The 27967-nt window shown below is 35.2% G+C and overlaps 1 protein-coding gene across 1 annotated transcript in view; it reads left to right on the plus strand.

Moving 5' to 3' along the window:
• FUT8 (fucosyltransferase 8) overlaps positions 1-27967 on the plus strand; it is a gene marked incomplete at its 3' end in the record, with an annotated part of 153850 nt that overhangs the window by 37095 nt on the left and 88788 nt on the right. The window contains exons 3-4 of the mRNA XM_039242142.1: positions 26676-26791; positions 26906-27068. Of these exons, the coding sequence (XP_039098073.1) occupies positions 26676-26791; positions 26906-27068 (279 nt within the window). The remainder of the gene's footprint in view (positions 1-26675; positions 26792-26905; positions 27069-27967) is intronic.

Raw genomic sequence — 27967 nt, forward strand, 5'->3', positions numbered from 1 at the left:
ATCGTGTACTTGTAAAAATATAGATATTTTTAAGCCGCTTCTCCTTTGACACATGTATACATTACTTATATTTTTATTATAATTTTAGACAAGAAGCAAAAAATGTATAATTAAAGTGATTTTCTTATATTGTTATACGAAAGTGAAGATTGAGGAGTAGCATGAATAGTTACCATATTTCCTTAAGAGATAATGGCTTTTGATTTCCTGGAAGCTGGTAGAACTCATCCTATGGTAGTCAGGTTACGTTACCTCAGAAAGATACTTGATCCATAGTATCTTGAAGCATAATTATTGAAACAACAAATAAAGTAGAAATAAAAGGATAGAAGCAATAGATAAAAATTAAATTATTGACATTGAAGAAAGGCTCAACATTATCACAGAATGCAGGTTAAAAAGTAGGAAATTAAAGCACAGAGAATATACTAGATATGGAGAAACAGCAGAGATCCAACATTAAGATAATTGCATGATATAGAGAATGGAAAATGTGGAAGAAATAAATTATTCAAAGATATAATAAAGAAGTTTTCTCTTTATTACACAATTTAATCATCAAGAAAAGAATACACAATTTAATCATCAAATCAAAATAATATTTTGGGTCTTAGGGAATTTGATTGCTTGACATATCTAGGTTAAATGATAGAATTAGAGTTTTGATATTTCTCCAAGTATCCAGAAAGAAGGGCTTATCATTTCAAAGAGGGGGAAACTGGGCTCTTAGTAAATGTCTTCCCAGGAGCAGTGAATACTTCAAACTATTTTATCAGTCTGTGTACACTTCTAAAATAAAGAAAATGTCATCAAAGAATATTATTCCCAGCCAAGATACCATTCATGTATAAATGCAGTAGTCACATACTCCCAAATACCCATGGGTACTCTTGAGAGAAGTTCATTTAATTATGAAATCCAGCCAATTAAAAGATAAAGCAAATTGGTAACAAAATGGGCAGTGACTCCATTTAAAATGAAATACTAGTCATTTATGCAATTAATGATTATGGAATTTAATATATTTTTCATAAAGTTTGATAGTGTGAATAATAGCATGCCCACAGAATTTGTAGTGGAAATGTGAGTACTCTTATGTTTCAGTTAATAACCTCTAAAATTAAAACTACTAATGAAGACATGATTATTCCAGTCTGTTAATATTTTTTCACAATTTTTTAACCTTAGACTTTTAGAAAATATCAGTTTGAAATTGAGAAGTTCATGTCTTTTCATTGAGGTTGTGCTTCTATTAAATTCAATGTATTCTTCTATTAAATTAAATGTATTATATTTTAAAAGCACAAACAATATTATTTGGATACAATTTATATAAAAACTTTACTTCTGCATATGCATTAAAGTGGCTAGAATTATGTTAACTTAATGTAAATGATAGCTATTTTTATATGATGGTATTTGAGGATTTTTTTCTACATTTAAAGATTACTTTAGCCCTTTCAAACAGTATGTACAGACTTACACAAAAATTGGTAAAATATTTATAAATATTCAAAAAAGTTAACTTACTATAAAATAAAATGTTCATATATTTAGGAAGCAGTTATGACTCTTACACATTGAAAAAAAAGGCCCAGAAATGATGTATTTGGCTCTTTGTCTACTGCTGTTTTTACTCTCTTATGTGAGTAGTAATACATGGAATTAAAGTGATTCTAGGGTATTGGTATATAGAGCCACAGTGTTACAAAGAAAACAAATAATAGGCTCCATGTACTTGTATGTATTCATGTGTAAAATAGGCTGAAAATTTTTAGAAAAGCAAGCTTACCTATTTAGTACATGTACTATTAATATTTTGTGAATGAAATTATATTGTTTAGGTAACATTTAGAAAACAAAGTAGGCATAAAAGATGGCAACATAGTCATTTTTTTAAATGTTTATTTTTGAGAGAGAGAGCACAAACAAGGCTGGGTCAGAGAGAGAGGGAGATAGAGGATCTGAAACAGGCTCTACGCTGACAGCTGAGAGCCCAGTGCGAGGCTCCAACTCATGAATGGTGAGATCATGACCTGGGCCCAGTGGGACGCTCAACTGACTGAGCCGCTCTGGCAGCATAGTCTTTAACACTGAGTCTCCTGGATTGTTGGACTTAAGATATTGCTAAATATGAATATTATTGTGTCTTAGATTTATACAACTAGTTTGTGTATAGCATTGCTGATTTTATAAAATTGTGTGTGTGGTGTAGTTATACATTACAATTTTGTTTGTTGACAACTGTGAATTATATGGCATTTGATGATAAATGTAGCTGTACTGCTTTCAAATTTTTGTAAACCAAAATAAGGATGACATACTATTTTCAAGTAGATAGTCCCCTGGACCTGATATAATTAACAAGTAATAATAATTGGTTAATAGTACTATCTGTTTATACAACAGTAATTAGTATACTTGTTTTCTGAAAAAATTGCTTTTATAAGTTAAAATACTACTACCAATCTTCACCTCATGGAATATTTACCCAATTTACTTTTTTTTTAATTTTTTAAATTTTTTAAATTTTTTTTTTTTTTTTTTTAATTTCTAGGAGAGAGAGACAGCGTGAGCAGGGGAGGGTCAGAGAGAGAGGGAGATACAGAATTTTAAACAGGCTCCAGGCTCTGAGCTGGCTGTCAGCACAGAGCCCGATGCGGGGCTTGAACCCATGAACCACGAGATCATGACCTAAGCGAAAGTCGGACGCTTAACCAACTAAGCCAGCCAGGTGCCCCCCCCCCCCCAATTTATTTTTAAAACAGATATTCTTCCACTCTTTAAGATCTGACCCTATCCACTGTTTAGCTTAATTTCCCCTATGCCTCCTTTCCCCTTAACTTCCCTTTTCACTTTTACTTCCTATTCTCCTGTGTACCATATGCTCCAGCCATATACGATTATACTCATGTTTCCTGGGTACAGTGTACTCTTTTATACTGCTGTTCCTTTGCTCATGCCCTTCCTTCTTGAAATGTCCTTTCCTTCCTCCATCACCCAACAAACTTTTCCTTATTTTTTGGGCTGGCTTAGATGTGGCTGCCTTTTTAAAGCTCCTCAGCTACATTGGACGTTATTTGTCTCGTCTTGGTCTAATCCAAACCCTCATACCAAATCATAACTTATTACATGTAGTGTAATTTGTAATTCATAATTTGTGTCTGACTTTTTCCACCAGGTTGTGACTTCCTTAAGGATAGTAACTATTTCTGATTCATGTTTGTGTCCTTAAGTACCTGGTATGTAACAGGCACTTGGCAAATAATGGAGTTTTTTTTTTTGAGAGTTTTTTTTTTTTAGTGAATTGTGATTCTTAATCCTGTAGAGATCTTATTATCATTTTTTTCTTTCTCCTTTTTCCCCCTGATTCTTCTTATATCTCTCCATCCCCTTTTTCATTCCTTCTTCCCCTTTTCCCTCCATCTCATTTTTGTTCTTTAGAAAAGAAACTTCCCTCTTAAATATCAGTGTCTGTTAATAACATTATTTAACTGTGTGCACATAAAAAAAAAAGGAATAATGAGCCTATGTAAACTTGAAAGTAATAATTTGGCACAGAGACTTACAATTCTAAAGAGAACACCATGGTACCTCCCAAATATTTACTTTGACATTTACCCTTTACTTGTCAAGGGCCTTGCCTTCCGTGTAATTATTCAATGTTGTTCACCTTCACTCATTCAATATGAAGATCTCTTTTCTCATTTCTTTCCCTTCCTTTCACAGTAATAAAGGTATATGTAATTTACTTAAATAGTTTTGGACACAACAGGTAGTTCCAGTTTTTTAAAAGGTAATTCATAGACATGCTAAAACATTCAAATGGTATAAAAGCGTATACAGTGGCAAATAATTTTCTCCATCAACCCATTCTTCAACCCTTGGCTACCTCTTCCCATAAGCAATTGCCTCTATCATGATCTTGTATGTCCTTTCGGAGATATCCTCCCTGTAAGGGAAGAAACAAATATATGATATACTGATGGGTCACTAACCTGTTGGTGTTATCTCTGATCTCTGTGTTAGGTGTTTGAGAGCTCTGCCTACTTGCTTTGGTCCTTATAAATTCAATTTTTTTTCTTTATTACTTCACAAAAATAAAAATCACTTGTTGACCATAAGTTCATGGGCAGAAAATTTAATATTTTAACAACCACTTGAAACATGAAAACATTAATTCTAAGTCTTTGTAATTGGAAATGACTTTGCAATGATTATGTTTTAAAAATAGCAGAGGCAATTCCTTTGTCACATGGGGTAAAAAGAGACAGGAAAGAGGTAGAGTTTATGCTTTTGCTGAAAGCTGAACGTCCTGACTTAATCTGCAGAATTGTTTTTGCATCATGGAGCCAGAGAATAGATACTACTGGGGAGATCCGTTGAGAGGTCTCTCTCTCTTTCTCTCTCCCTTCTGTAGCAAACAATGGGGAATAATAATAATGGAAAAGGTTTTATTGTCTAGATGGCAGTATGATTGAACCCAATGTATCATTCATTCACTTCCTAAAAGTGGATCAGTGTCTGGAATACGTTTAAGTGTATGGGAGAACTGCAGTTCTCTTGTGAAATAGGAACACAGTAAAAATGTACAACTCTTAACTCTGGACAGAAGGTTTTAAGACACTACCACCTAATGATGTTTGGCTTCAGTACCTCGGTAAACTCCTACTTAAAACATTGTTTTAACAGTCTCCTAGTGTTTGTTGGAAAGAAGTTTCTTACTTAAGTCTGGAATTATATGCCTGAGGGCAAATGATAGTAATGTTCTTTCACCTCCTTCTGCCACTCCATCTGTCTTGATAAAAATCTCCATGGGGAGAAGAGGTGGTGTTAGTGATATATTTTGGAGAATTTTACACATTTGTCCTTTCATTGTAGGGGAAAAACAAACAAAAGCATTTCAGTATTTACTTGGGAAAATGTTATATCCTGCAGTTTGGGTTATTTTATCTATATTAAACACACACACATATATGACATAAAGTGCTGTGAAATAATGGAAGAAAATAGAAACTACTTTGTTAATACTTTTAAACAAAGCCCAGTCTTTTAGCGGAAATGTTCCCTCATAAGAATTGTTATGTGAATACATTTGTTACTTAAATAAATATGCAATTTGTAATTTAAAATATTCCCACTTCAATGTATAGAAACTCAAACTTACCTTTGAACTTGTTATGAATAGTCTATGTAGCTTTCTCTTGGCCTGTCATTTGTTAGTATTTTCTGTGAAAAGCAAAACAAAAAAAAGTTGACACTTAGTTCAGGATTAGGTTGAAGCATTTAAGATCATGAAAGGGACATAAAATTATGCTTCTGAGAGTTTATAATACATTTTATTTTATACCTCAGCCAAGCAGCAAGATGACATGTAAGTAAAATCCAAGTCTTTCTTCAAAAGGATTAACCCTCCATTGTTGATAATGTTTACCTCACGGGGGTTTTGTATAGCTTAGTTAACATTGGCAAAACAGTATCAGGTGCCTTGATACCATTGGATTAAATGCAGTTAAGTTATTAAGGTTTGTAGTGCTATTACAATTGTGGTTTTGCAAACCAATGATCATTTTTTCATTGGTGACTTGAGCGGAAGCTGAGGAGAATCTTTTGGTCTTAATCTCTAGGGTAGTGCAGTTTGAGGCCAGAGGGCTTTGCTTTTATCCCATCTGTGATATCTCAGCTGAAAATCAGTTGTCATCTTTTTCTGAATTCTGGTACATTAACTAAGCGAAATATGCATTGTTAAAGTAGGCTTTTGTGGTATGTGTGTGTATGTGTGTGTGTGAATGTGTGAGAGAGAGAGAGAGAGAGAAAGAGATGTATCATGTAGCAGTTTACTGATATGGTTAACACTGCAGGCAAGTTGTAGATTGATTATAACAATTCTTTGCATGAATTGGGTGTGACTAAAAGGGTGTAAAATTTATTACAATACAATTTTTAAAAAATTAACTGGAAATAAACAAAAGATCATTGCTTCTGGATCTCACCTCCTAGTTCTTCAGGAAGTTTCTAGTTGCTTGTTAATGCAGGGATTAATTATGAAGTCTTTTCTACAGCCTTGTGCATTTGCAGCCGTATGTGCAAATTGTTTTTTGTCAGCCCCATTTAAAAATTTTTTTTTAATGTTTTATTTATTTCTAGGAGAGAGAGACAGACAGACAGCATGAGCAGGGGAGGGTCAGAGAGAGAGGGAGACACAGAATCGGAAACAGGCTCCAGGCTCTGAGCTGGCAGTCAGCACAGAGTCTGACGCGGGGCTCGAACCCACAAACCACGAGATCATGACCTAAACGAAAGTCGGATGATCAACCAACTAAGCCACCCAGACGCCCCTCTCAGCCCCATTTTTAAAACAGGCACTGAATGAATGCCTTTGGATATATATGAGGATTTTTTACTTTGTTTTTGTGTCATAATTGTTTCCCTGTTGGAAAGTAGTTCACAAAAAATGATCATGAGTTTGACTTGAAACACAAGTATACATTTGTAATTCATGGACAAAAGCTTGAGAAGATTTGGTGAGGTAGAGAGAGTGACCTATGACCTATTTTTTCCCCTTAATTCAAGTATTGGCTTTTTATAGGGGATGTAATTATGTTCTTAGGTGATGGAAATACACAAGTGGTGAGGTCTTCCTTAGTTATAAAAGATATAAAAGGTTGCTCAAACCTCAACCTTAGGTGGAAAGCAAGAGGACTTTATCAGAAGATGGGCTCCCATTTAAGAAATGTCATTCTTTCAAGCAAATAGCCTGGTTCTATCTAATAATGATAGTAACGGACATTTTAGTTTGTCATAGGACAGTTCATCCTCCAGGATATAACCTCAAAAATTTTCAGGCATACTTAGTCACCTTTCCTCCTAGAATTATCCTTATGGATCTGCTATCAGTTGATTTATTGCAACTTTATTTGAACCTGAGTGGGTTGTCAGCATTGGGAACAGTGCATTTCATATATTTCTATCTTTTTTGGAAAATATCCCTGTTACTTGTTGGGAAACTTTCTAGTCATTCTTTAAAATTTTTTTTTAATGTTTTATTTATTTCTGAGAGAGAGAGAGAGAGAGAGAGAAAGAGAGAGACAGTGTGAGGAAGGAAGGGTCAGAGAGAGAGGGAGACACAGAATCTGAAACAGGCTTCAGGCTCCGAGCTGGCAGTCAGCACAGAGCCCGACGCAGGGATCAAACCCACAAATCGTGAGATCCTGAGCTGAACCAAAGTCAGACGCTTAACCGACTGAGCCACCCAGGCGCCCCTCTATAGTCATTCTTTAATGCATCATTTGATAGGCATTTCTTGAGCAGTTACACTGTGCCAGCACTTGGGCTGGGCCATGCCATATTTATGGAATTGAATAAGAGAAAGTAGCTGCTTTCCAAGCAGAGAATTATTATTTGTGAATATATTGGGTGCTGTTTTGTTTTGCCCTCCTCCCTTCCCTTTTTTTCTCCCTTCCTTCTTCCATCCCTTCCTCTTATTTTTAAGCAACCGATAAAATTTACAGTTATATTATTTTTAACCTGTTGCTGTAGAGTATCTTCACTGAGTCTTCCAGAAACTACTTAGTGATGATAAGATAGGTATTGTTTATAAAATGCCTTTTGTTTCTCAAATGCAAGGCACTCATATTCCACACATTATATTTCCTTTTATTTAACTGGATAGGCATAATTGTTTGATTTCTTGATCAAAAAACAAAATTCCATTGAATAGTTTTAGGATACCTTTTTTGCTCTTGTAAGTAAACTAGTCATAACTAGTGACTGGATGCAGTCTACCAACACCTTTTCCTTCCGTCTTGTGAGTAAGTTGCCCTTTTGCCCATTTTCCATGTCTGATTGGCAGTTACCAAGTAGGTCCCAGTGCTTAGTCTTGATGCCCACCTTGCTATTCAAAAGACTGTTTGGCTCACTTAATGGCTCTCAGCTGAGTACCAAATAGGTTAGGCATTATGAACTACCAGTATATGGTATAATTAATTAAGAAGTATGATATTAACCTGTTCCTTTAAAAAAAAAAGTTTCTTTCTTTCTGAGAGAGAGAGACAGAGTACAAGCAGGGGAAGGGCAGAGAGAGAGGGAGACACAGAATCCCAAGCAGGGTCCAGGCACTGAGGCTGTCAGCACAGAGCCCAGTGTGGGGCTGAAACTCATGAACTGCGAGATCATGACCTGAGTCAAAGTCAGATGCTTAACTGACTGAGCCACCCAGGCACCCCCATTCCCTCCCCCTTTTTAAAATATTCTTTCATGTTAGGTTCAGAATCGATTTAAAATCTGGCTGATCATCAGAATTAACTGGAAGTTTATTATTACTATTATTATTAAATTTCTGTGCCATTTTAAAGGATTAATATTGTTTGTGAAGGGAAAAACCCTGATTGCCCTGTCCTTTTCTGTTCATTGTTTTTCTTCTTTTTTTTTTTTTTAAATATTTTTATTTATTTCTAGGAGAGAGAGAGAGAGACAGCATGAGCAGGGGAGGGTCAGAGAGAGAGGGAGACACAGACTCCGAAACAGGCTCCAGGCTTTGAGCTGGCAGTCAGCACAGAGCCCGATGCGGGGCCCGAACCCACGAACCGTGAGATCATGACCTAAGCGAAAGTCGGACGCTTAACCGACTAAGCCACCCAGGCGCCCCTATTCATTGTTTTTCTTCTATAAGAGTCCATCAACTGTTATTTAAAGGCAGTATCCTTGATTGATAAATTGATTAGAGATAGAATCTCCTGGAATCTCAACTCTTTTATTTTTTGAACATCATTTCTCTCTACTTCTATTATTTTTGATAATTTTATTCTAGATTCATAATGAAAGTGGAGGAGCAGAAAGATTCTTCCCCTGATTCTTTCTTACATAGTATACCATCAAACTCCTCAACATTTCTAGCCATAACTGTTCCCTTAGTTCTCTCACTGCCATAGTGATGGATGTCTCCCTTCCTGCCTTCGATTCACTATAATACAGCTGATATGACTGCTTTTAACAATACTGTTTTTCCACAACTTGTTTAAAACCCTTCAATGGCTCCCCATTGCATATAGTAATAGACATCTAACTTTCTTTGCATGGTGTAAGAGGCCTTTATGATCTGGCTTTCACCTACTTTTTTTTGCTTTCATTTTCCACCACTTCCAGTATATCAGTAGTACTCAACTGCTCTGCCATTCCATTTTACACCATCAGTCCTTTGCACATGTTCTTTTTGCCCAGTATATTTTCTACTCCCTTTGGCCTAGTTCTAGTTTATGTTTCTTAAAAATTTTTTAATGTTTTATTTATTTGAGAGAGACAGCGTGAGCAGGGGAGGGTCAGAGAGAGAGGGAGATACAGACTCTGAAGCAGACTCCAGGCTCTGAACTGTCAGCACAGAGCCCAATGCAGGGTTCAAACTCACGAACTGTGAGATCATGACCTGAGCTTTAGTTGGACGCCCAACCGACTGAGCCACCCAGGCGCCCCAAGTTTATGTTTTTAAAATACAGTTCATGCATTTTCCTTTCTGTAAAACTGCCTTTGCCTCTCCTCCATCTTTTCTAGTCCCTCCAGTGTTGATCACTTTCTGCTACCTAGACACAAATTTGCTATGAGAGACAGGGCACGAGCAGAGGAAGGGCAGTGAGAGAAGGAAGCACAGAAACTGAAGCGGGCTCCAGGCTCTGGAGCTCTTTCAGCACCAAGCCCCATGTGGGGTTTGAACCATAAGATCATGCCCTGAGCCCAAGTGGATGCTTACCAATTGAGCCACCCAGGTCCCCCTAAAATGCACTTCAGTAATGAATTTTATACTACCAGTTTGACTTTTAAGAAATCTTGGGACACCTAGGTGGCTCAGTCAGTTATGCATCTCTTAATTTAGGCTCAGGTCATGATCTCATGGTTGGTGAGATTGAGCCCCACCTTGGGCTCTGCACTAACAGCATGGAGCCTGCTAGGGATTTTTTCTCTCTCTTTCTCCCTCTCTCTCTGCTTCTCTCCTGTTTCTGCATGCATGTTCTCTCTGTCTCTTTCTCTGTCTCTGTCTGTCTCTCTCTCAAACCTTTTTTTAAAAAGAAATCTCTACTAAAAGTAACTAGAGGGGCGCCTAGGTGGCTTAGTCGGTTAAGCGTCCGACTTTTGCTTGGGTCATGACCTCGCGGTTCGTGGGTTCGAGCCCCGCGTCGGGCTCTGTGCTGACTGCCAGCTCAGAGCCTGGAGCCTGTTTCAATCTGTGACTCCCTCTCTCTCTGACCCTCCCCTGCTCATGCTGTCTCTCTCTTTCTCCTAGAAATAAATAAAATAAATAAAAAAACATTTAAAAGTAACTAGAAAATAAAGTGAAAAGTTGCTTTTAAATGTAAAATCATAAAATATAAGTTAAAATATTTAGTCTTTGTTAATGCATTTATCTAGCATGTCATATTTACTTTGACATATATTCTTTATCAAAGAACTTGGTAAGAATCATCTGTTTCTCTTCCACAGAATTTTCTTCTATCATTTCTAGTCTAAAACATTACTGGTATGGCTGATAATTATTCTGTGTTTCATCAAGTATGAGCATAAATCATATTATCTAGGCTAGAAAGTATAAAATTATCTAATAACAGTGGAAATGAAGTTTATAAATGACCTGACAAACTGGTAATCTGGAATCTAAAACCTTTTCAATTGAATTGAAATTAATTTTTGGCCCCTTTACAGTCTGTTAAATTTTTTTTTTTTTGGCCTTTAGGATGGATTATTTTTTTAACTGGGTTAAATAAATGTACACAGAGATGATCACATGCACATATATATATATGCAAAATGGAGAGTTATAATTTTGAAGTGTTATGATTTTAATTAGAGATCTACTATAATAAAAACCACTTTTTTTACTTAGATGTGAGTATGCATAGTTTGAAGATTAAATATACTTATCATTGCTTTGACAGCAGCAGTGTTAAGTTAAAATTCTTAGTATTGTCATATAATTTATGTAGTATTCTTTTCAAAGCTATTAGTTCACTTATAGCGGTTATTAAGACTATTGTTCTGGAGAAGGATTGTCTTCCTTTCTTATATGATAAACTATTGTAATGTTACTGAAGTTTTTAAAAGCCATCCTTCTTTCATGTTCCTTCAAGTTTTCCTAGTAGACTATGGTGTAGGTGTACAGAATAGCTAGGGAAGTTGCTAAATTGTTCTTTTGATAGTTTTCAGCTAACATCTCCAAGATGCCATAATAAGAAACCACATGAGAAACTACATAATTGTTTGATGACCCAAGATATTCTTTTGTAAAGAAAAATTATAGCTTAATATGTGTGATTATTTTCTCTCATAGGACTTACTATATTCTAGTATATTGAGCATGGTTCTATGTAAACACTTAGTTTGATATGCAGAATTTTATTATTATTATTATTTTTTTTGTAGACCAGTCATCCTAGTTAGCTCAGCCGCTAACTATAAGATGTAATCATATTCTTTATAATCTTTATAAAATTTGGGGGATGTACCATAAAGATATTCCACATTGTTCAGTGCCATTCCACAGTAGAACACAGTATAAATGTTAATAGGTAACATTTATTGGGCCCCTACTGTTTTGGAGCATTCAGTCCTCAAAATGAGTCTTTGTGGTACTATTGTTTTTGTTTGTTTGTTTCCTCTCTTTCTTAAAGCTTTCACTTTGAGATATGATGGACAAATCTTACAAGTACACATGGAAAAGTAAGATATGATCACAGTTTGTGTTATTATTGTTATTTTACATGGTACAGATGAGGAAACAGGGGCTTCGAAAGGTTGAATAACTTGAGCCACACAGCTAGTAGGACTGGGATCAAGTCCATCTTACTCTAAAACCATCCTAATGCACCTAACTAGCAGGTGAAAAGGCACACACTGATTTGGATGATCTTTACAGTGATGGTAATGAGAATTCATCTTCTTTATCCATACTTATTAGAATGATGTATATCCTAGAGTAGTTTGCCTTGGGATAAAGAGCGTGATAATGTAATAAAAGTTTTTGTGGAGGCCTAGAAAGTCTTTATACCTATCTTAAAACAGCTGAGGATATTTGGCCCTAGTCACTGACCAACATGGGGAACTAAATCAGGGTAACATTGAATCAGCTATTGATAGTTCATGCCATCTCTTATTAAATTGTTAATAGGTCTATTTTATTCTATAACTAACAGAAAGGAAGGATAAAAAAGCCTGGATTCCAATTCTGGCTGCATAGCTTATTAGATTTGGAACCTTGAACAAAATTGCTTAACATTTATGAAGCTCCATTTCTTTATCTGCAGGAATACCTCCTTTTTCATGATTTTTATGAGTTGTAAATGAAATTATTATCTTAAAACCTAAACACAATGCCTTGAAGAGAATAGGAGTACATATATGATAATAGCTGTTATAACTATGTTGTCATTTTAAATTTTTTTTAGAGATAGAGAATGATCATGTGTGAGCACGTGCACAGGGAAGAGGCAGAGGGAGAGGGAGAGAGAGAATCTTAAGCAGGCTCCATGCCCAGCGCCAAGCCCAACACAGGGTTAGATCTCAAGACCCTGAGATCATGACCTGAGCTGAAATCAAAGGTTGGATGCTTAACTGATTGAGCCACCCAGGTGTCCCTGTATTTTCCCTGTATTTTAATTATTCATGTTAGAAGAAACAAGAGTAGGGAATAAATTTTTTTAAAGCTTGCTTTTTAAACTTGAGCCCTTTGGAAATAAGCATCTTAGTGATGAGCATTCAGAGAGACTAATGTGCCCTACCCTTACATTAGAAACATTATAGTCATAGCAATCTGCCATTTTGTTTAATTTCAGATAGTTCTATTATGAATCTAAATGTATGTTTCTACTTTTAGATGTACAAACACACACAGCACATTTCTCTCTGGGGAGAAAAAAGTATCTGCATCTATTGAATCTAGACTAATTTAGCTTTTAGTGTTTTTGTTTGGTAGAGTCTTACCCTCATTCCTTGCTTTATTGTCATCACTGAATTGTGGACAAAAATAATGTTATGTTTCCATAATAGTACACTTATTTATTTCAAAGACTAAACTATTGTCTGAAGATATAGTTTATTCAAAAATTAAGTAAAAAATTACAAATATTTTAATGGATTTTAAAACAAGTTTTACAAGCCTCTTAAGATAAAACTTAATTTTTGCTTGAGTTGTTTTTCACCTTATAAATAAGACATAAGCAAAAACACAGCAATCATCAGCACTGGTAAATAGAAAACATGTTTTCAGAAAATATTGGCTATTCTAGTATCAGGGATATAAATAAGATAATCATTTTTATTAAAATAAATTGGAGGAAGAGAAATGAAAACCTAACCACTGAAAATTACTTGTAGTTTCCTCCTTTCCTTGCATGCTTTTAACAGTATTTCTTTTAAACATTTCTTAAAAATTGAAGATGTACCTGAAAGGAGATAAGAAGTACCCTTTTAGAAATTTGTTTTCCAAAAAATAATTTTATTTACTTTAATATATTCTTAGTTTTGGTATGAGTATTTTCTGAAATGTTCTAAATTCTTACTCATGCTAGAGAATGGCTGGTCCAGGGTTGTAACCAAACTACTAAAGTTTGGCCCTATGTTCATATAAAGGACTTACTACCTTGTAGGAAGTCTATGCTTAGAAGAATTTGAGGCTACGTTTCTGGGCCAGACATCCAGAGATACTCTCTGGTTTGCAAGGCTTCCAAGTCTCTTTTCAACATTTTGTCCTAAGGGTTTTGCTTCACTTAGGAAACTAGTAAGTGTTATAGTGTTACCATTTTCTTCTCCCTTCAAACCTTGCATCTGAAAGATTTGTAGTAGGATGAATTGACAGATAACAAAAGTCTTTACGTTTGTTAAGCCATTCACTTCTTCCTTGATTTGTAAGAAGAGATTTCTAGTAATAGTTTATCATGTTTACATAGTGGATAATCTTTGACAAAACTTCAGTAGTCTCTAAATCTTCTGCCCAGAAGATACTCTCATGAAAGATTCTTGCCCTTTTGAGTATATGAAGGAAATTAGCTGTTGCTATTAAGAAATGTTGGAGTATAGAAATTTCTCCAAAAAACAGTAGATGTTAACAATAGAATAACTTGATAATTCAAGGCCAGTATTGGACACTCACCTTAAACAAAAAAACCTAGAATAAAATGTCTAAATTTTTATAACAACCTGTATTTTGGGCATTCTCTTCCTTTAAAAGCATTCATTCTTAATGAAAAGCATGAATTTGTTAAACACAAACAAACAAACAAAAAAACAAAACAAATGCAGCAATTAGATTTTTAAAGAAGTAATTGGATTTTCTGCTTACCCCTATTTCAATTTTACAAATGCTTTATTTTCACTTCTCATTGATCTTTAGCTGGCTATATAACAGAGCTTTGTTGCTTTCCCCTTCCATTACCACCTTCTTCTTTTTCCCCTTGGCTCTGATAAATGGTGATTTGCTTGTTTGTTCATTATTCAAAAAAATATTTATGAGGCAATTATTACATGTCAGAGAATGTATCAGGTGCTAGATATAAAATAATACCCTCACAGGTTTGAATGTAACAGTGGAGAAACAAACAAGCTTTTACTTTAAATAAGTGGTTATAGAACCCAAATCACCATCAGTAGGGGATGGATTAAATAGATTTTGAGGCTTCATAAAATGTATGTTTTGTAGCTGTGTGTGTCTGTGTAACATTTTTAGAAAAATGCATAAGACACTGCCAACAGTGGTTGTTTCTACCGAGGATCCGTGGGGATTGGATTGTTATTCATTATATATAATCTGTACCTTAAAAAAAGAAACGAACCTCTATTCATGTACTATATTTTCAAAGTTTAAGTAAATAAGATTTAAAGAAAATTAGCAGTACAATAAACAAGCAAATAAATAAGCAATATACTTTTGTTTAAAAAAATCTGAAAGTAACACCTCGATTTATTAAAATAATCACTCCTTACCCTAATTTCTAAGTTTTGTCCAAAATGCCCTTTAAAAAAAAAAAAAAGTGGAGTGCTGTTGTCACATTTGAAATGAGCAGGGACAACTATCAATTTAGATTGTTCTGTTTTTGGCTATTGGATGATGAAGGAATGATCTAATTTACACTTTCTCACTTGTCAAAATAAACATGGTCACAGATTTCCTGGGAGAATTGAGCCTGAAACCTCTATTTAATGTTGATATTATAGTATCATAGAGCTGAATTTGGAGACAGATTATCCCATATGATTATTCTGTTAAAACTGATAGGTTGCTTGACCCATCTACTCCTTCTTGGGTTCCATTTCAAATTTCTGTACATTAGGTAAAATGGATAGGTGTAATGACAAGAAGCAGTTCATTTGAATAAAATGGTATTTTCTCTTTGTAGATAGAGGGCCTGCCTCATTTTTGACAGAACCTTGGCAGAGCTTGACATTTGAATAAATGTAATTATTTTTTTGTGCTTTTGCTGGGAATATTTTAGTTCCATGAAATTCTAACTGAAAAAAATATTGTGCATCTATGAGTTACTGAATATAACTCCAATTTTGAACCAGTTTAATTCATATTTATAAGTGGTACAAATTTATGTTAGTCATAGTGGTTTATTGATAGGATGCCACTATCATAGATTCTCTTTATAGACTATTTTATTTCTTGCTTTTATTTTGAGAGGGAAGGACAGAAGGAGGGGAAAGAGGGAAAACGAGCACGGGAGGAGGAGAGAGAAAGAGAAAGAGAACCCCAAGCAGGCTCCATCCTGTCAGCACAGATCCCAACATTGGGCTCGATCCCATGAACCATCATGACCAAAGCCAAAGTCAAGAGTTGGATGCTTATCTGACTGAGCTACCCAGGGACCCTTAATTCTTTGTATCTTAACAGCTCTAGTCCTATATAGCAATGACTCAAGTTACTAAGTTTAGTAATCAACAACTATGTTGGTTACTCTCTTTTAGAAAAGGACATTCCTCATGATTATTTTTATACCAGTATTATAATATGTGGTATTACATGATATCAGAAGTTGGGAGTTTAATAGCATTAATAATGAGCATCTACCCAATTTTTATCTAGTTTTTTCATTAAGGGATGTCTCTGCAGTTAATTAAAGAATATTTCTAATACATACATGACACTCAGAAAATAAGGTAATCCCATATCCCTGTCACTCACATTGAATAAGTGTTGATATTTTGCTTTGGATTGTTAGAAAAAATACAGATATTAATCCCTTCCTCAATTCCATTTTTATTCCTCCCTGTCCAGAGGTAACCACTGTTCTGAGTGTCATATATATCTTCTGTCCATACTTTTATTCTTATATTATGTGTGTATGCATGAAAGTATGTTTTATGTGTTTTAAAGATTTATATGAATGTTTCATACTTCATATATATGTATTCTTCTGTGACTTTTTTCATTCAGCATTTGTGATACTTGTGCAGGATTTTGCTTAAGTGATACTTGGAGATATATCTGTTACCTTATTGATGAATAGCAAGTATCTCCTTATGCATATCTCCTTGTGTTCATGTGCTAAAGTTTCTGTAGGGTGATTATCTGGAAGGACATATGCCGCGTCTTAATATATGTGCACCTTTGACTTTGGAGTAATGTCACAGTGTTTTATAAATGAATTCTTCTAATTTTACTTCTTTACCTTTATTATATGTTATGGACTAAATTATGTCTCTCTTGCCTCTCAGATATATATGTTGAAGTCTTAGCCCCTGGTAGCTCAGAGTGTGATTGCATTTGTAGTAAGGCTTTTAAAGAGGTTATGAGTTAAGACGAGGCCATTAGGACTGGCCCTAAAACAATTTAGCTGGTATCCTTATAAGAACAGGATATTTGGATAAATAAAACAAACATCAGGGAGTCACTCACACAGAAGAAGGACCATGTGAACACACATGAGAAGGTAGATATCTACAAGCCAAAGAGAGAGGCCTCAGAAGAAACCAAACCTTGATTTTGGACTTTTAGCCTTCATAACTGTGGGAAATTGTGTAAGCCACTAGTTTATGATGTTTTGTTATGGCATTCCTTGCAAAGTAATATAGTAGTTCCAAACACTGCTCTGTATCCTCACGAACATTCAGTATCATACTTTTTGTGTGTGATATAGCAGAGACATGGTATCTCTGTATCAACTTTAAAGTTGATCACTTCTCAAGAGTATTAATCAGGGAAGTCCTTATCTGTTATCACATACTTCGCACATTTTTCGATGAGATTGTTTTTTTTTTTTTTTTTTTAGATTTGAGGTTCTGTTTATAATCTATATAATAATTAGGTATTTTCCATTCTGTCCATCTGTGATTTGTGCATAAACTGTATTGCAGAGAAATTCTTATTCAGGGAAGTCAAATTTATCAGTCTTTCTTTTTATGGTTTGTGCTTTTAAAACCTTATTTTTAAAATTTATCTCTTTACCAAGATCTTGAAGAATGTAAAACTTTAAAATTTTAATTGTCAGATTATTTAATTTTTATATTTTCTAAGTAGGAAGCCAGAAATCTCAGTGATCGTTTGTTGAATAATTTATCTTTTACCTAGTAGTTTAGAAGATGCCTCTGTCATACATGTTGGGGTCTATTTCTAAGAGCTTTATTCTTTTCCATTAGTCTATTTATCTGATCTAATGCCAATACCACACTGTTTTAATTATTATTTTGCAAAATTATATAATCTTTTGGGGGATTTTGGTTTTTCATATGAATTTTAGGATTACCTTGTCAAAGTCAATTAAATTTTTAAGTAATTTTTATTAGTATTGTGTCTAATATATAGATCAATTTGGGGAACAATTCCTTTTTCAGAAAAATGAGGAAGTTTTTGTTTTATGTTCCTCCCCCCCATACAAATCATATTGCTCTTTTGTTAGATTTATTCCTTAGTACTTTAATGTTTGTTTATTTTTGAAAGAGCCTGAGTGAAAGAGGGGCAGAGAGAGGGAGACACAGGATCTGAAGCAGGCTTCAGGCTCTGAGTTGTCAGCACAGAGCTCGTCGTGGGGCTCAAACTCACGAGCTGTGAGATCATGACCTGAGCCGAAGTCAGATGCTCAACTGACTGGGCGACTCAGGCACCCCTTTAAAATTTTTTCTGATGTTTCATTATTAGTGTATAGAAATGCAATTTTTTTTGTATGTTGCTTTTATATCCTACTACTTTACTGAATTTATTGATTAGTTCTAATAAGTTATTTTGTGGTAACTAGGATTTTTTATGTACAAAGTATATCATCTGCAAGCAAAGGCAGTTTTACTTTTCCTTAAAAACTATAGGCTATAATGAGCTATAAGCTTGTCATACAATGGCCTCAATTATGTAGAGGTACATTTCTCCTATACCCACTTTGTTGAGACATCTTACCATGAAAGAATGTTTAATTTTATCAAATGCTTTTTCAGAATCTATTGAGATAATATGACTATTATATTTTATTCTGTTAATATGATGTATCACATTTACTGGTTGCATATATTGATCCGTCTTTGCATCCCACAGATGAATCCCAGTTGATTATGGTATATGATCCTTTTAATGTGCTGTTTAATTTGGTTTGCTGGTATTTGGTTGAGAATTTTTTCATCTATATTCATCAGGGATATTGGCTTATAGTTTTCTTTCCTTGTAGTGCCCTTATCTGGCTCTGGTAGCAGGGTAATGCTGGCCTTGTAAAATGAATTTAGAAGTGTTCCCTTTCTTCAGTTTTCTGGAACAGTTTGAAAAGGATTGGCATTAATTTTTTTTTAATGTTTTATAGAATTTGTCCTTGAAGCCATCTGGTCCTGGACTTTTCTTTGTTGGAAGGCTTTTGGTTGCTTACTCAATCTTCTTACTCATTATTAGTTTATTAAATTTTTTATTTCTTCTTGATCCATGTCATGACAGCATGTATGTTTTTAGGAATGTATTCATATCTCCTCAGTTGTCCAATTTTTTGGCATATAATTATTCGTAATAGTCTCTTACAATTCTTTGAATTTCTGTGGTATCAGTTGTAATGTCTTTTTCCTCTCTTAAGGTTTTAAATGTACTTAATTTCTTCATTCTATATTTTAATGGGTACACAGTGCTTTTACTTGGCATCAGTTATAAGTTGTTTTTGAAACAATTGAGTATTACACCAGCTGGGTGATTACTGATCTCTCCATTCCTTTGGATGACTCTGCCAACAGGGGACAGGTTCCCTTCTTTTCTGATTTGTATTGCTGCAACACAGAAGGTGGCTCCACTAGCTAATAGAGCATTAACATATTTGTCATGGAAACCAAGTGGTCCTTCTGGTGGCTCTGCCATTGTTGCCATTGTTGGCTGAATGCTTTGAAACTGGGAGACCACTTAGAGCGTATTTTGGCCATGGGAAACATTATGAAGCTGAAGACAGAACATGGCAACTGCAGCTGTTGGTCTGCTACAACTTCTTACCAAATCTCCTTGCAAAGAGCCCTGAGAAACCTCTAATTTTTCTTTTAGTCTTTTTATTTTCTTGGTAAATCTAGCTAAAGATTTGTCAATTTTATCATATCCAAAAACCAACTTTTAGTTTCATTGAGTTATCTTATTGTTTTCCTCTTCTCTATTGCATTTATTTCTGCTCAGATCTTTGTTATTTACTTCCTTATGCTTGCTTGAGGTTAGTTTGTTCTTTTTCTGTTTTGTTAAAATATAAATTTAGATTGTTTATTTGAATCTCTTTTCTTAATGTAAGTATTTATCACTACCAACTTCCATCTTAGATCTGCTTTTCTATATCTCGAATGTTTTGGTATGTTGTTTTTCCATTTTCATTTGATATTTTTTATTTCCTTTTTAATTTTTTCTTTGGCCCATTTTTTGTCCAGGAGTGTGTTTTTTTAATTTCCACACACTTGTGATTTTTTCAGTTTTTCTCCTGTTACCTAGTTCTAGTTTCATACTATTTGGTCAAGAAAGATACTTGGTATGATTTCAGTCTACTAAATTTGCTAAGTTTTTTTTGTGACCTAAAATATGATCTGTCCTGGAGAATGTTCCCTATGTGTTTAAATGTGTATTCTGCTGATGTTGGTTGGAATGTTCTATAAATGTTTAGGGGGGGGTACATTTTGTCTAAAGTATAGTTCCAAGTCAAGTCCAATATTTCCTTGTTAATTTTATGTTCAGATGATCAATCTGTTGTTGGAGGTGGAATCCCCACAATAGTAGTGGGATCTATTTTTATTGCTATCTCTTTCTCCCTTCAGGTCTGGTAATATTTGCTTAATATATTTAGGTGCTCTAATGTTAGGTGCATATAAATTTACAATTGTTACATTCACTTGAAGAATTGATCCCTTTACCATTTTATAATGAATTTCTTTGCCATTTGTTATAGTTTTTGACTTACAGTCTGTTTTGTCTGGTATAAGTACCCCTGCTGTCTTTTGGTTACCATTTTTATGGAATATCTTTTTTCATCCTTTCACTGTAAGCCTGTGTTTGACCTTAAATCTGATGTTAAGTATTGTAAGTGGCCTATACTTAGATCTTCTGGTTTTGTTTGTTTGTTTGTTTGTTTTTAGCCATTCAGCCACTCTATTCCTTTTGATTGGAGAATTTAATCTATTTATATTTAAAGTACTTATTGGTAGGTAAACACAATTTCTGGCTATTTTGTAGGGGTTTTTTCCCTTTCTTTCTCTCCTGCTGTCTTCCTTTGTGATCAGTGATTTTACTTGGTGGTATTCTTTGATTCTCTTCTCTTTTGTATATGTACTGTTGGTTTTTGTTTTATGGTTACCATGAGGGTTACATGAAACATCTTATAGGGATAACAGTCTGTTTTAAGCTGATTACAACTTAAGTTTGATCATACAAAATAGAACCCCAAAAACCCAACTGTACCCTTTTACTCCCTCCCCACATTTTATGTTTTTGATGTAACAATTATACCTTTTTATATTGTGTAGAGTTTAACAAATAATTGTATTTAGAGTCTTTTAATTTTTATACCATAATGAAATTATTAAAACACTACCATATTATAGTACTGTAGCATTCTGAATTTGGTTATATACTCTCCTTTACCACTGTGTTTTATATTTTTATATTACTAATCAGTATCTTTTCAGCTTGAAGAGCTTTTAGCATTTCTTATAAGCCTGGTCTGGTGGTGATAAACTCCCTCAGCTTTTGTTGTTCTTGAAAATTCTTTATTTCATTTTAGAAAGACTGCTTTGCTAGATAAAGTGTTCTTAATTGGTACTATTTTTCTTACAGCACTTTGAATATATTATCCCAGTCTCTCCTGACCTGTAAGGTTTCTGCTGAGAAAGCCACTGATAGCCTTGTGGAGGTTCCCTTGTATGTGAGGATTTTTTTTTTCCTCTGTGGCTTTTAAAATGTTCTGTCTTTAAGTTTAGATAGTTTATCATAATGTGTCTCAAAGAAGATTTTTTTGGGTTGAAACTATTTGAGGTCTTTCAAGCTGCATGAACATGGGTGTTCAAAATCTGACCAGATTTGGGAAGTTATTTCTTTAAATAAACTTTCTGTCTGTTTCTCTTTTCCTTCTGGAACTTCAATAATTATAATTATTTCTCTTATGGAATCTCATAATTCATGTAGTCTTTCTTTACTTTAAAAAAATTTTCCTTCTTGTTCCTTTGACTGGATAATTTCAAATGACCTGCTTCAGATTCACTAATTCTTTCTTCTGGTTGGTCAAGTCTATTGTTGAAGCTCTCTGTTGAATTCTTCTGTTAAACTATTGCATTTTTCACCTCTAGGACTGCTCTTTTAATTTTTTATGGTTTCCGTTTCTTCGTTGAACCTCCCATTTTATTTATGTATTGTTTGCCTAATTTTGTTTAGTTTTCTGTGTTATCTTGTAGTTACCAAATTCCTTTAAGAGGATTATTCTGAATTCTTTTTTACTGTTAATAGATCTTTATTTCTTTAAGGTTAGTTATTGGAATTTTTTTTTTTTTTTTTTTTGAGAGACAGAGAGAGAAAGTGCGAGCAGGGGAGAGTCAGAGAGAGAAGGAGACACAGAATCCGAAGACAGGCTCCAGGCTCTGAGCTAGCTGTCAGTACACAGTCCGACATGGGACTCAAACCCATAAACCATGAGATCATGACCTAAGCTGAAGTTGGACGCTCAACCGACTGACCACCCAGGCACCCCAGTTATTGGAACTTTATTAGTTTCCTTTGGTGGTGTCATATTTACCTGATTTGTCCTGATCCTCATATTCTTATTTTGGTATTTGTGCATTTGAGGAATGAGCCTTTATAGGTTTGCTTCAACAGAGAAAGTCCTTCACCATTTGGCTCAGCTGGAGGTTCTGGACAGCAGCTTTGGGCAAGTAGTGCTTGCTCTCAGGGTCCCTAGTTGGATGTGGCCAATGTCTGTGCTTTGAAGTTGGTCAGGGGACCTGCCATTGTTCTGTAAGTCAAGTGGGTCTGATGGCTGGGCTCTGCATTCAAGGATAACTCCTGGTTTGTATCTGTGTTCACATAGAACTACCTCCTGGGCTTTGCAATCACATATGGTTGGGCAGATTGCAGGCTATGTTTCCTGGTAGGATGGTGCTGCTGCCTGCACTCTGAATGAGTAAGACCACATGCTGAACTCTGTGATTACCTCTGGTCAGTTGAGGTCCCCAAGCTGTGTCCTCTGGCTTGATGGTGCCACTGGCTGGAATCTACATTAAGTGGTCTCTGTGTTAAGGCCATACACAGCTTTGCAATCAGGTGGGAACTCAGGCTGTGTTCCTTGATCAGATGGGGCTGTAGGCTATACACCAAAGTTGGATGGGGCTACAAGGTGGGCTCCTGTGATTGAGCAGGCTACTGGCTGTGCTCTGATATTTGACAGTGTTTTTTGCTGGGCTTCCTGTTAGGGTAGGGCTACCAGCTACCCAACAGCGGGATGGAGCTGGAAGCTGTGCTCCATAGTCAGGCAGGGTTGCACTGAATCCACTGGTCAGGTGGAGCTATGCTTTGTGATTAGGTAAGGTGGCTAGCTGGGCATTCTGACAAGGTGAGTCTGCAAGCTATGCTCAGCAATTGGATGAGGCTGTAGGCTATCTGTGCTGCTGGATGGGGCTGTCAGGTTGGGCTCCAGAGCTGGCCAGGGTCTTTGGTTGGGCAACCTCATGAGGCAGGGCTGGAGGCTATGTTCTACAGTAGGCTGGTGCTGCTGCTGGGCTTGGCTCTCTACCCGATTGGAGCTGTAGAATGGGTTCTGTGGCTGCTTCAATCCCTGGTCAGGATTCCTGATCAGGAATGGCTGAAGGCTATGAAGGTTATACTGAGCAGTTTGGTGGGGCTACTGACTTGCTTTCCTGTTTAGGCAGGCCAGAAGATGTATTGTACGCTGTCCATGTCTTTGGTTAGGCTTCTCTGTTGGATGTGGCTGGAGGCAACGCCCAGCAGTTAGGTGTGGCCACCAACTTGTTTCTCTGCTCCGGTGGGATCTCCTCTCAGGCTTTACCACGAACAGGAATGCAGTCAGCCAAGATCTGCACATTTGTTGCTGTGAATCCCTCTTCCCTTCTCTGCCTGTAGCAGATTCCCCCAGTAGTCTCCATGAGGCAGTGATTCAGTGGAACTCCCAGGAAGCAGCAAGAATGCTGGGGAAGCTTGATTTCCACTTTGCACTCTTCCTTTTCGCATTGGAGAAGCTGTAGGTCCAGGGGGAACCCCTTGTGTAACACTGCACTGACCTGGGGGAGGAGCAATGCAGTCAGAGTGAAATTGCTTCTCTTACCCTTCTAGTATTTTTCTTGGTTTTTGTTGTCCAAGGGGGCTGCATCAGCCTCACACCCGTGTTCTAGAATCTTGACAAGTATTGATAGATAGTTGCTAGTTGCACTTTCCCTGAAGGGGACCTAAGTCGGGAACCACCTATTTTGCTGTCTTTCTGATATCTGTCTCCTGATTCCAGTCAGGAATTAAACCAGTTTATGAAACTATTGTTTCATATGTTTTGTCTGGGTTTTCATTTGTTTTGGGCATTATGGTGAATTTAATCTTTGTTGCTTCATCTTGGCCAGAAAATGTCCTATATACCTTTTGCAAAGTGAGTATGATAACAATTTTAAAAAACCACCATTCATTCCCAAATATTCAAATAATGTCCTTTCAGATTGACTCTTTTCTCGACAGGTTTTAGAAAGAATAGTCCTTATTCTGTACTGTTTTTACACTGGCTTCTCCATTACTTTTCTTTATCTACAGTTTATCCACAGTTGGATTAGATTATTATAGATAATAATATCACTTACATATTTTGTATAATTATATTATATATTGAATTTATTATATATAATAATGTAATATCCCATATTATGTATGCTTTATTAAAATTAGATTTAATACTTAATGGAAATCTGCTGAAATCATTTTGTGCTGTTTTATTCTTACCTGTTTTACCTTGATCTTTTTATATAAAGAAATGAGATAAAACCTAGACATATTTTTGTATTGTCTGAAATTTTGTGTCATTAAGGGAAAGGACATTCTTGTCTTATGACATATTGTTGTCAAAATTAATTTCAAGAGATAATAAGTAGTTTAATTCTGTTTTCAGATTATTTCCTCGAAATCAGCCATCTAATTCAGAAAGAGATTAGGAACCATATTTTATAAACTAGATCCCAGGAAATGCCTCATTTATGAATGTATACACATTTGAGTTTATAAACTGGGTAATTGTGCACCTAGCAGCTCTACTTATTTTATCATTATTCACTTCGTATGTACACAAATGTAGGCTTTATAATTTAAATTTTGTAGCTTGGGATACTCATGATTAGAGAATGGTTATTTTTCATGCTCCTGTTCAATGTTAATGCATACAGCTATAGAAAACCTTATTTACGCTGGTAGAGCTGTACCAAGAGCTTCTTTACTAAGTATGTTTACTAAAATGATATAGGTAAGTAATAGTTATTTAGTTATTTAATAGTTATAATAGTCTATTATATTAAAAAAATGTAAGAAAAGGTATAAAAAATATGCATTAGTGTCTTTGCATCAGAGGACTAAGCTGACATCTGAATTCAAGTTCTGCCAAGTATATTTTTTAAAATTAAGTTCCCAGGACACCTGGGTGGCTCAGTGAGTTAAGCGTTTGACTTCGGCCTAGGTCATGATCTCACGGTTCGTGAGTTTGAGCCCACATTATGCTCTGTGCTGATAACTCAGAACCCAGAGCCTGCTTTGGATTCTGTGTCTCCCTCTCTCTATGCCCCTTCCCTGCTCGTGCTCTGTCTCTGTCTCAAAAATAAATAAATATTTTAAAAATTAAGTTCCCTTAAAATGATTGTGATGGCAAGAATAGTTAACCCAGATATTTTGAGGTTATAGCTTGTCTCCAACATGACTCAGTCCAGATAGTTTATTGTATTGATAATTTATTGCCAAACACTGAGTTCTTTTATAGATTTTGGGGAAAAAAAATCTGCTGTTATTTAATCTTGACAATAATTATGCAAATGTATGTGTGTATATGTGTATGTGTGTTAGTTTCCTATTGCCTCTGTAACAGATACCACTTTGTGGCTTAAAACAATAGAAATGTATTCTCTTGACAGTTTAGGAGGTTAGATATCTGAAATGAGTTTCACTGGGCCACAGTGTCAGCAGGACCACATTCCTCTTGGAAACTGTAGGGGAGGATCTGTTTCCTTGCTTTTTCTCAGCTTCTAAAGCTTCAGTCCTTGTATTTTTGCTCATGACCCCTTCCTCCATCTTAAAGCTAGTAGCCACACACTCTTCTCCTCTTTTGTAGTGAAATCTCCCTCTGCCTCTCTCTTATAAGAACACTTGTAGTTACAATTAGGACCCATTTGGATAATCGAAGACTATCTCCCCATCTCAAGATCCTTAGCTTAATCACATATTTCAAGGTTTTTATGCCATGTAAGGTAGCATTTGTAAGCTCCAGAATTAGGATGTAGATATATTTTATGGCACGAATGGAGTACAGAATACTGCCAAAGCCATATAAAAACAAAACATGTTAGAAACAAGTACAGTTTGGAAAAAAGTTGTACAGATATGTTGATAACATAAGAGATCCTGGAGTTCTTCTGCTGTGTTTCAACATTTTATATTATTGACTGATAGTTTTCATTTCTGACAGAAACAAACAAGGCATTATTTTTTTTTCTGATATACTTCAACTTCTGCTATTATATTTCCCTTCTATAAAACCAATACTTAGTAATCTAAGGTCATGAGTTCATGAACTGGAACACAGATTTGTTTACATAGCCTGATACTGTGATTAATTCAGAAATAATTTATATCTGTTTGAACACAGGTATATGTTCAGAGCCATGCTTTCTTATTTCCCTTAAGCTTTTTGTCACCCTCTCCTTCACCTTTGTTGCTCTTGACACTGTTGAAGAATTAACCACTTTGCCACTGATGATGGTATTTTTCTAAGTAATATGATGAGAATTTTTAGGAAACAATTCTAAATGATCCCTTATTCCTAGAAGATCATAGATCTCTAAGCTAAATTATATTTTTTCTGTTTCTGTTCAGTATCAATCCATTGTTGGGAGAGAAAATTTTATTTCGTGCTTCTAATAAATGGTTTGTGACTTCCAGAGTTACCAATAAATATGTTGTAACAAGTAAGCTTTAGTTTTGTTGTATAATTTATAAGCTAAATGTTTGCATTTTCTTTTCTGGACTACAGGATACCAGAAGGCCCCATTGATCAGGGGCCAGCCTCAGGAAGGGTTCGTGCTTTAGAAGAGCAGCTTTTGAAGGCCAAAGAACAGATTGAAAATTATAAGAAACAAACTAGAAATGGTAGGTGATTATATAGTGTTTTTCTGCTTTAGTGTTTGATATTACCACAAATAATTAAAATTTTCCTACATCAAAATGTTGGGAATACTGATACTGTTTATTCTTTCACTGCAGGTCTGGGGAAGGATCATGAAATCCTAAGGAGGAGGATTGAAAATGGAGCTAAAGAGCTATGGTTTTTTCTACAAAGTGAATTGAAGAAATTAAAGAATTTAGAAGGAAATGAACTCCAAAGTCATGCAGATGAATTTCTGTCAGATTTGGGACATCGTGAAAGGTGCTATTCTTTTTTTTTTTTTTTTTTTAAGTTTTTATTTATTTTGAGAAAAACAGAGGCTGTGTGAGTGGGGGAGGGGCAGCAAGAGAGAGGGAGAGAGGGAATCCTAAGCAGGCTCAGCACGGAGAGCACAGATCCTGACATGGGGCTCTAGCCCATGAACCACGAGATCATAACCTGAGCCAAAATCAAGAGTTAGATGCTTAACCGACTGAGCCAGCTAGGCACTCCATGTGCCATTCGTGTTTTACATTTCATTGGGCTTTGGTAAAGATTATAATCTAAGAATATAAACTGGAACTTTTGTTAATTTCCCTACCATACTTAGAAGCAGAAGAGTACCTGAGGTTTAAAGGCCAATAATTCCCAAATGACCAACTAAAATATATCACTGGAAAATATTATTTAAAATGTATTTCTAGATATCTTTATAACCCTAAGTAAACTCTGAAGGTAGTGATTTGAGCCAGTAATACATTAAAATATCTTCTTTTAAATTTCCTTCATATACAATCAATAATTGACGTGGTGTATGTAGTTTTACATTATAGTACATTGGAACTCATACTGAAGCTGGCAATTATGTTTCTAATTCAAACACTAAAAATTTTAAAATAGTACCTTATTAGAATTTCTAATTAAAAGTTAACAGGTTTTTGATAAAAGGGAGCATTCTTTTAATTATTTTTCTATTTAGTTGCTAAACATAAGAATCTGAAATCTCCCTAGTTAAACTTATTTCTCCTATTTGCACATTTCTGAAAATATGTAGTTTATCTTCCATAGAAAAGAAAACCTTTTCGTACTGGTGTATTCATGCAGAATACAGTGTATCTGAGAATCATTATAAATACAATGAAACCTGTCCTTAGGCTTATCATATATACAAGTCTATATTC

The sequence above is a fragment of the Hyaena hyaena genome, unplaced genomic scaffold (assembly GCF_003009895.1).
Source record: "Hyaena hyaena isolate Hyena2069 unplaced genomic scaffold, ASM300989v1 scaffold_208, whole genome shotgun sequence".
Lineage (NCBI taxonomy): Eukaryota > Metazoa > Chordata > Mammalia > Carnivora > Hyaenidae > Hyaena > Hyaena hyaena.